Source organism: Macrotis lagotis, chromosome 3, assembly GCF_037893015.1.
Source record: "Macrotis lagotis isolate mMagLag1 chromosome 3, bilby.v1.9.chrom.fasta, whole genome shotgun sequence".
Taxonomy (NCBI): Eukaryota; Metazoa; Chordata; class Mammalia; order Peramelemorphia; family Peramelidae; genus Macrotis; species Macrotis lagotis.
The window spans coordinates 292,069,915-292,080,804 of record NC_133660.1 but is presented as its reverse complement, the minus strand read 5'-3'; the positions used below and the strand labels follow the sequence as shown (position 1 = coordinate 292,080,804).

The 10,890-nt window shown below is 37.2% G+C and overlaps 1 protein-coding gene across 1 annotated transcript; it reads left to right on the top strand.

Annotated features, from left to right (window-relative positions):
• Positions 1–1,048: 1,048 nt before the first annotated feature.
• On the top strand, positions 1,049–3,050 carry LOC141516669 (olfactory receptor 5B12-like). The gene is made up of 2 exons (XM_074227667.1): positions 1,049–1,055; positions 2,104–3,050. Exons 1-2 carry the CDS (start codon positions 1,049–1,051, stop codon positions 3,048–3,050), a joined length of 954 nt encoding a protein of 317 aa, XP_074083768.1.
• Positions 3,051–10,890: the final 7,840 nt, after the last annotated feature.

The following is a 10,890-nucleotide window of genomic DNA, read 5'->3' as shown; positions in this document are numbered from 1 at the left end:
AAGATAATTGGAGATGCTACTAGATGATCTACCTTTGAAAAAGGCTCCTGGAGATGGTTGGATAATTCAGTCTCCTAACATCACTATATCACTGCTCTGTGCCAGGTTTGTTATCTATTTATCTGTTCTAATACTTAAACAAGTCTAATCCTTTATGTTTTGTATTACATTCCAAATCTCTATTTTATCTTCCATTACTCTAGTTTCTGTGACTGCATATATTGAGATAGCAATTACCTGAAATTAAATGTTAAGTGAATTCATGTTAACTGATTCAATTACCAAAAACTGAGCTCATCTAGAAAGAAGAGAAAATCATTCAAGACAGAGCCCATTCATGTGGAATATGTGATTGAGAACTATTCCATAAGGAGAATGAGAAGTGAGAATATACTGTAGGTAGAACTATAAGAGAAAACTAGCAGAAAAATCTAGTGAGAAGGAAATATCCAAGGCTACAGTGCGCTTTTAAATAAAGATCAAGTAGAATGATCCTTGACCAAAAAAAATAAAAATTAAAAAATTAAAATGCCCCATCCAATTGGGTTTAGCAGGTAAGAGATTTAGGTAACCTTGGAGAAAGAAGATGTTTTTGACTGATGCAATAAGAAATCAGAATACAAAGGATTGAGACTTTAGTGTTTGTTGAGGAAACTGAATAAAGCAGAGTAGATATTTTTTCCTAGGAATTTATCACTGAAAAAGAGAAAATTAATAGAACAATAGTTTCAGTAGCTGGCAGAGTCAGGTGAAGTCATTTTTTAAGGACAGATGAATTGGAACTATTGTAAAGTTCAGGGAAGGAGGATGCAAATAATGAGAGAATAAAAATAAATTAGAGAAATTGAAAGACTGAGGGGGCAAATTCTCAGAGGCATCAAAGTATCCCAGTGGTAAAAAAACTAATCACAAATTTAAGAACGCCTTACTTCAAATCTGACTCTAACACTTAACTTGTATGACGGTGATATCACTTAACTTTTGTTGCCTCAGTTTATAACCATAGAAAAGGAGAATAATAATAATAATAATAATAATAATAGACCTCATGGATAGTGTTAAGATAAAATGAGATAACGTTTGTAAAACACTTTGCAAATCTTAAAGTGCTATCTGATTGATGCTGATAGTCATTATATAAGATGAAGAGCACAACTGGAGAAGTTAATGTTGGCAAAGATAAGGTCTACCTTCTTTCTCTAACTTAGGAGCAAAGGAGGAGAGAATGGGGAAGACTAAAGAGGGCTAGACGACGCAAGGGGTAGAACATCTATTTGTGGTAAGACAAAGGGGCAATGAAATGGCAAAGGAGGTCAAAGAAGATAAAATGGATTAGTTTTTGGAATAGTTTATTGTGAATAATAGGATGGAGGGTGAATTAGGAAGCAATCGATTGCTTTATCCCAGTGAAGATTCAAGTGAGACAAGATAATATACATTTGTAGTGAACCAAGTTAGCACACTCAAGAGACTTATTAGTAGGAGAAGAAAAATGTAGATACTAAGTATGAGCTATAATTTGCATGCCTGCAGAAAGGCCATGGGGACAAAGGATCCGAGGATAGTTGAAGGAGTTTGTTTACACCAGTTAATCACAGGGTCAATCCTATGAAGGTAAATAAGACAGATTTATGAATTTGGAAATCTGGGAGTAACTTAGGAATTGATGAAGATTATTGGTAGGGAGTAGATCTAGATGAAAAGTGGATGAAGCCTAATTTGCAATGGAAAACAAGATGTTGTGATGCAAGAGATTTCACAGTTTTGCCTCATAGAGTTGGAATACTTATATAGTGAAATAAAGGGTAGGACTGCATCCATATGTGACTACTTTGTAATAATGATGAAAATCTATGGGGTAGGGAAGGTTAAGAAACTGTTAAGAATTGTAGTTCATTAATAAATTCAAACTGTGAAATGGAAATTGCATTATTCTATGAGTTACAAAATCATAATTATAGCCTTGGTATTGTTTTAGTAAGCTTTCCCTTTATTAAAAACAATTTTTATTAACAAATTCTATACATGTCACCAAATATTGGTCCTGACCATGATTTATTCTACTATATGTTTTTTCCTTGACCCAGGCAATTTATACCTGAGAGACATATATGGAGAATGGCTCAGAGGTGAAAGAGTTCATCCTCATGGGATTAACCGATGCTCCAGAGCTTCAAGTGCCCCTCTTCATAATGTTCACCGTCATCTACCTCATCACTCTGGTGGGAAACCTGGGAATGGTAGTCATTATCTTCTGGGATTCTCATCTCCATACACCCATGTACTTTTTTCTCAGTAACCTCTCTCTGGTAGATTTTGGCTACTCCACAGCTGTTACTCCTAAAGTGATGGCTGAGTTGCTCACAGGAAATAAAATCATCTCCTACAATGGATGTGCTGCACAAATATTCTTCTTTGCAGCCTTTGCCACTGTTGAAAATTATCTCCTGGCTGCTATGGCTTATGATCGCTATGTAGCTGTGTGTAAGCCCCTCCATTACACCACCAAGATGACATCTGGTGTGTGTGCTGGCCTAGTCATCAGTTCCTATTTCTGTGGTTTTCTGAACTCCTCCATTCACATAGGAGACACCTTCAGCCTCCACTACTGTAGTTCCAATGTGATTCCTCACTTTTTCTGCGACCTTCCACCCCTCTTGGCTCTCTCTTGCTCTGACACACACATCATTCAATTAGTGATTTTTTTTGTTGTTGGATTCAATGTCTTTTTTGCCATTTTCATCATACTGATATCCTATTTAATGGTTTTTATTGCCATCTTAAGAATGCCCACAGCTGAAGGTCGCCAGAAAGCATTTTCAACCTGTGCTTCCCACCTCACAGCTGTGTCCATTTTCTATGGGACAGTTATCTTCATGTATTTACAACCCAGTTCTAGTCATTCCATGGACACAGACAAAATGGCTTCAGTGTTTTATGCAATGATCATCCCCATGCTAAACCCTCTCATCTACAGCTTGAGGAACAAGGAAGTTAAAAATGCTTTTAGTAAAGTTGTTAAGGGTGCAAAGTCTTCATTAGGCCTCTGATTTTAATTAAACAAGAAACACCATTGGCATTTTTCTAACTCACTTTAATCTTTAAAGTATAATGTCTCCAATTATCATAATTGCCTTCCATGAATCAAGAGACTTAAATTCTCCCTCTCCAGCCTGAAGTTTGGGAACATCTGCTCTAATAGATTTCTAATATTTTATGCAATCACATGCCATTCTCAAAACATTTCTGGTGATATGAATGTTTCCTCACAGTTTCAATTCTCAATTGAGGATATTTTTGAAACTTAAAAGGAATCTGTTGATCATTTCAAAAGAGCTTTAACAAATCCTGATAACAAGAGATTGCATGTAGTTTAATAGAAATAACCTTCATGAGTCTGCCATATTCCCTCTGTGTGACTGTGGGCAAGTCACTGTTACATTCTTTAGAGTCAGTCATCACTGTAAGAAATAATTCAGAGGATTGCTTATAATTCTGGGTGAAAATAAAGCTATTTTTTCCCTCTGAGCTTTTGTATTTGGGCATAATGGTGGGTTGTGACTTAGAAGTTAGTAGACACATAAAATTCCCAGTAGGGCAACTTCCTCTATTCAGAGAGATTAGAAACTCATTTTTGTTCACAAGTTGGGTTTTTTTCAGTCTTTTAAAAATGAAAATAGAGATCCTAAATCTACCAAATAGGTTTCTATGTAAATGCAACTCCATTTTGGGGGATGTTTTATCTTCTCTAGTTTTATTAATTTTGAAATTCACTATCACTTAGAATTAGGACAATAGAATTAATGAATTTGAAAGTTGGGAATTTTCTCAGAGATCATATAGTCTAACCCATACTCAAATGAAATAAATACTGTAACATTTCAGACAACAAATCATCCAATTTCTGCTTAAAATTTTCCAAGAAGAGGAGAGTCCCTGACTGGTAACCCATCCTGCTTTGATTCAGTTCCAATGATGAGGAAGAGTTTTTTTAATTTTATAATCTATTCCTTCTACCCATTCCTCCTATTTCATTATCTGATTGCTTTTTAAGATAGTTATCTGTTTATCAATATCCTGCTATACCAAAAACTGAATAAAATGGAGAGCTATGGGTATATGCTTTCTCCATGCCTTTTTCTCTCTTTAAAGTTAGTCTAATCAAAACCTTGCATATATAAAATCAACAATTTATACTTCAATTGAGTTCCTCCTCTTTCCCACAAAAATCTATAGATTTTTATATAAAAACTGTAGTGTTAGACTTGTGTGTGTGTGTCAGTACCTTTGTTGCCTACCACAATTCTTGACAAATAGTACATGCTCAATAAAGGATTTCTATTTGATTTATTAATTGGAGTGATATTTCATTATTTTGGTTCTTTAAGCAATAAATTTCATCTTTTCAAATATTTAGAGTATTTACTTTTTTAAAAATTCATCATTATACCAAAATATAAAATTACATGAATTATCATTAAATCATCAACATCAAATGAATTCATTAAACATATATTTTAAATGGAATATGGTATGGAGCAGGAGAATCTATCCTGGTATGAGCAATTAGATCTATGAACAGGGAAAACTTCTTATTAATACAACAGTTCACCTACTAATGACTTTTTACCTTCTGATCTTGAAGGATTCACTCTATTTTTTCTGCCCAATTATACCTCCTACTTGGTCATAACTTTTCCTTTTTTTCCTAAAGATGGTATGACAAGCCAAATTTGATCAAACATATGTTTATAAATGAAATTGAATTACTTTTTCCTAAACCTGAGACACCCAGGATTTGAGAGTTTAGAATTCAAAGACTGAAGTGATTGTTAAGAGCTAAAGTAGGGAGATATAGGCTAGGTACGAGTTAAGAACTGAAATCCCTTCTATATAGGAAAGGGAGCATGGATCAGATAAAAGGAGGTAAGATAAGGTTTTGAGTGAAAAAATGATCTTTATGAATTGTAAGATTAATGTATTAGAAGGTCAGAATTTGTTTTTTGTTTTTACAAGGCAATGGGATTAAGTGACTTGCCTAGGGTCACACAGCTAAGTAAAGATAAAGTGTCTCAGATTGGATTTAAACTCAGGTCCACCTGATTCCAGGTCCAGTGCTCTATCTACTGTGACACCTAGCTGCCTCTAATACAAAGGGCAGGATTATGATACTAAGAAATAAGAGGATAAAATTCAGATTAGAAAACTCAATTAAACAACAAGTAATAATTTGTTTTACATATATTCTCCATTTAATCTCACAACACTCCATTAGCCACATAACAGAGAAATTGTTCATCTCATTTTACAGTTCAGTTCACTGAGTCTTAGAGTTGAAAAAAATTGCTCACAACTACACAGCTAGTGCCACTAGTATGATTCTCTTGACTCCAAGAGAACATTCAATATTCTGAACTGTGATTTCCCTTAAATAGTAGTGAGGTGGTGGTGGTAGCAGTGATCATTAGCAATTAGCATTTATATGTGCCTTTAAGGTACATAAAATATTTTACAAATTAACTATTTTATCTTTTCAAGAGCTCTTTGAGGTATGTACTATTATCTCTAATTAACAGATATGGGAAATGTAGCAGGGTAGTACCCTGGATTGCACTTCTAGTAAATGTCTGAGGTCACATTTGAATACAAGTCTTCCTTACTCCAAGATCTGCCCATAACATATGGAGGCAGGTCAAAGGAAATATATGTTTTTGCATGTTTAGATATATGGACATATGCATGTGTGCCTGCATGTGTGCCTGTGTTTCTGTGTGTGTAATGCTGAGAAAGAAAGAAAAGCTATCAGACAATATCAATGTCTCTATGGGAATTATCACATATCATAGATGCTGTCCATAGTTCTATTGATTTGCTTTACATGACTCCCAGATCCGATCTAGCTGGTGGCCAGGATATAATAGATAATATATGAGGAGAATAACAGAAGAAAAATGGGCACCCAATTGACCGTATGTTCGATCCACAAGCGCAAGTTAGAGGATAAGGGAGCAGCACACCCTCCTTTTACTAGTCCAGTTTATGTCTCAAAAATACTGGACATATGCTGTCCAGTTTCCTTCATGCTGAGTCACTCAAGCCTTATAGAGATCCTTTGTCCCTGTGCTTAGCATTCTCAAGGAGGGTTGGGATGATGTGCAATATACAATTGTTGGTTCTTTCCTGCATTTCTCAAACTAACTGACTTTTTTTTTCTAACTTTTCTAGATTTCAGCGTTAAACTCCATAATTAGTGGTTCAGAATGTTTGAAATGAACTCAGAGGCTATTTATTCTGGCCCATTCTTGAAAAAAGAATTGCATTTTCTCTTCAGGCCAAAATGGTGGAGAGAAGACAGGAACTTTATTAAGTGCTCCTGGTCCCCCTCAAAAATAACATGAAAGAAACCTCTTAACAGAAATTCAATTGACAAAACCCAGAAAGAGAAACTAGGAGAATACCTACCAACAAGATTTGGTGAACTGAGAGAAGAGGCCAGAGGGCCAGGGCAGGGACAGTGGTTGGGGGGAACAAGAGGACCAGCCTCAGCCACAGAGGCTTTAGTGAATGGGCGGGGGGGGGGGGGGGGGGGGGTCCAAGAATCAGCATAAGCCAAGGAATCTTTGGCCAAGGGAGAGGAGGTCTGGTGAGCCTAGTCATTGGAGGGGTGAGTTCCAACATGGAGAGTCATATCAGGAACCAACTGGGCCTGGGACCTGAGCTTCATACTTTCAGTGGACCCCTCTTCTCAGAACAAATGGTAATTCTACCCCACCCCCTCAGGCTCAGATGTGGTCAACAGAGTTCACTCAGGTGAAAGGGAGATTAACTCCCTCAACAAGGGCTCAGCACATCATTCAAGGTCAAATGAGACCCTGCATCTGAGGACTCCAAACACTCCAAAGAAAGCAGCCAGCGCCCCTTACTGGCTGGCCCTTGTAATTACTAAACCAAGTGGACAAAGCCTCTAGAATCTCCAAAAGCAAACCTCGGAGAGCCAGGACCCTCCCCCCCAACACAAGCCCCTAGAAATATGAAGAAAGGCCAGAAGAAATGGGGGCCCATGGAGAAAGATTTAGAAGAAATAGATTATAACCCAGAGAGATCTAAAACTTTGGAGGAGAATATGAATTGGTCTCCAATCCAGAAAGACTTCTTTGAAGAAATCAGGAAGGAGTTTATAAATCAGTTGGAAAGAATTGGGAAAAGAAACTCAAGAGAAAATTAACACATTGTAAGAGAAAATTAAAATTGCATCACAAGAAAACAAATCCTTGGAAAATACAATTGGACAAATACAAAATGAGAATAATTCTCTCAGCTCCTCAATTGGGCAAATGCAAAAAGAAAATAATTCTCTCAAAGCTACACTAGGGCAAATGCAAAAAGAAAATAATTCTCCCAAAACTACACTTGGGCAAATGGAAAACTCCTTCAAAAATAGAAGTGACCAACTGGAAAAGGAGTTGCAAATAGTAAATGAAGAAAATTCTTCTGTGGAAAAAAAAAAGAATGGAACCAATGGAAACCAATGACTTCATGAGAATAAGATACTGTTAAACAAAACCAAAACATTGAAAAAAATAGAATAAAATGTAAAATACCAGCAAAACAACTGACATAGAGAACAGTTCAAGAAGGGAGAATCTGAGAATTATAGGCCTTCCTGAAAACATTGAAGAGGGAAAAAAAATGTCTGGACTTAATATTACAGGATTTAGTGATGAAAAATTGCCCTGATATCACAGAACAAGAGGGAAAAATAGTTATTGAAAGAATACATTGATTCCCTCCTAAAGTGATCATATAATGAAAATACCAAGGAAGGTTGTGGCCAAATTCCAGAACTATCAGATAAAAGAGAAAATCCTACAAGTAGCCAGAAAGAAACAATTTAAATACCAAGGAGCCACAGTAAGGATTATGCAAGACTTGGATGCATCAACATTAAGGGATCCAAGGGCCTGGAATGAGATATTGCAAAGAGCAAGGGAGCTTGGAATGCAGCCAAAAATCAACCATCTGGCAAAGCTGAGCCTTTTCTTCCAGGGGAAAAGATGGACATTTAATGAAATGGGAGACTTCCAACATTTTCCTGATGAAAAAAACAGAGCTAAATGGAAAATTTGGACATCAAACAGGAGGCTCAAGAGGCACATGAAAAGGTAAAAAAAGGAGAATAAAGAAAAAACTACCATCCAATAAGATGAAACTGGCTATATGCCCACATGGAAGAAAGATTCTCTTAACTCTTGAGAATTGTAACTCTATTAGAGAGAATATACTTAGCCAAAAGTGATGGTCACTCATGACTTATCTGTGAGACTCATATCCAATAAGATCAAATTGGCTATATCCCTACCTGGGAGAAAGACTCTAATAACTCAAGAATTGCAGATATATTAGAGAGAATATACTTAGCCAGAAATGATGGATACTTATGACTTCTCTGAGACTCAGAATGATTTAAAAACAATATCTCCTTTAAAAGGGGAACAGTAAGGAGACAGGAGGATGGAGGAGATTGAAATGGGTAAATGTCATTACATTAAGAAGTATAAAAGACATATTGTAATAGAGGGGAAGAATGGAGGAGGTGAGAACCACCTAAGTCGTCATTTCATCAGACTTGGCTTAAATTTAACTTATTCATACCCAGTTAAGTAAATAAACTTATGTTATCTTTCAAGTAATAAAAGGGAAAAGGGGGAGGGGGAACAGGAGGAGGAGAAAAAAGGGAAACTAACAAAAGGAAGAGAAGGAAGAAGGGGAAAGGGGAAAGAGGAAAGAAAGGGGAGAAGGGTTGATATAGGAGGGCAAATACACTGAAGGTAACAGTATTCAGAAACAAACTACTGGGGAATATGGATAAAGGGAAAAAGGGAAAAATACAAACAGAGGGAAGATAGCATGGAGGGCAATAAAGTTAGTGATTATAATTTTTTTAAAATTTTGGAAAGGTTTTCTTTATTTTGAGTTTTACAATTTCCCCCCAATCTCATTTCCCTCCCCCACCCCACCCCCACAGAAGGCAGTTTGCTGGTCTTTACATCATTCCCATAGTATGCATTGATTTAAGTTAAATATGATGAGAGAATGGGGCGGAGTCAAGATGGCAACAACAGGACAAGAGAGGATCATCTCTTAGACACTCTCTCATAAAACTTATAAACTAAGGACTCTACCTAAATTTTCGAGAAACAGAACCCACAGAGAAACCCAGTGAGACAGTTCTCCTACTCAAGGTAACCTGGGAAAGAGCAGAAAAGCTCTGCTTCCTGGGGTTGGAGGGGCTGTCCACCAGAGGGGTGGCCTGCTAGGGCAAAAGAAAATAAGCCTCCTGGAGGCAGCCCCAGGGTGCTGGGAGCTGGGGCTCACAGCAGCCAGGGAGTTTCCTGACCTACACCCTAGGGAGCACGGGACAAAAATTGGGGGAACAGCAAGGGGACCTCTGCCAGAGCGAGCATGTGAAGCCCAGACCTCAGGGCACACAGTGAGCAGCTTGGCCAAGGCAGTCCAGATCCAGGAAACAGAAGCAAGCTGAGCCAATAAGCAAGAGCCCCCAGGGAATGAGCCCATTGAACCTAAGGAGGGGAGTGAAGAGAGACTGCCCAGCTCTGTCCTCTGTCCCTGGAACAGGTCGCTGGAGTTCTGACCACCTTCAGATCTTGATCACAGACTTTGAAAATCAAATGATAGAGTTAGAAGAAAAACTGGGGAAAGAAATGAGAGACATACAGGAAAAACATGAAAATGAAGTCAGCAGCCTAGTCAAGGAAATCCAAAAAAATGCTGAAAAAATAGCATGCTAAAAGCCATCTTAGGTCAAATGGATAAAACAGTTCAAAAAGTTATTGAGGAGAAGAATGCTTTAAAAAGCAGAATTGACCAGATGAAAAAGAAGAGATAAAAAAGCTCTCTGAGGAAAAGAAATCCTTCAGACAAAGAATAGAACTCAGGGAGATTGCTGAATTTACAAGAAATCAGGACTCAATACTTCAAAACCGAAAGAATGAAAAATTAGAAGAAAATGTGAAACATCTCATTGAAAAAACAACAAATATGGAAAGCAGATTTAGGAAAGATAATTCAAAAATTATTGGAATACCTGAAAGTCATGATCAGGAAAAGAGCCTTGACATCATTTTCAAAGAATTACTACAGGAAAATTGCCCTGATATCCTAGAAGCAGAGGGCAAAATAGAAATGGAGAGAATCCACTGGTCTCCCCAAGAAAGAGATCCATAAAAACAACCCCCAGGAATATTATAGCCAAGTTCCAGAACTCCCAAATCAATGAGAAAATATTACAAGCAGCCAGAAGGACACAATTCAAATACTGTGGAGCTGCAATCAGGATCTCACAGGACTTAGCAGCAACTACATTAAAATCTCGTGGGACTTGGAATATAATATACCAGAAGGCAAAAGAGCTTAGAATGCAACTGAGAATCAACTACCCAGCAAAAGTGAATGTCCTCTTCCAGGGAAAAAGATGGACTTTCAATGAACCAGGAGAATTTCAAATGTTCCTGTTGGAATGGCCAGAGCTGAACAGAAGGTTTGATCTTCAAATACAGGACTCAGGTGAAGCATAAAGATTGGAGGCGAAGGGGAAAATATGAGGGACTTAATGATGATGAACTGCATGTATTCCTGTATAGAAAAATGACACTGATAATACTCAAATGAACCTTCTCAATTAACAGAGCAGGTAGAAGGATATTTTATAGATGAATCACAGGAGAAAGCTGAATTTGAAGATAAAATATGGTGTAAAAATGGAGTCACTAGAAAGAGGGGAAATATAATGGGAGAAAGAAAAAGGAGAGAGGGAATAGGCCAAGAGATTTCATATAATAATATTTTTCTTTATTACAATGAACTATTGCA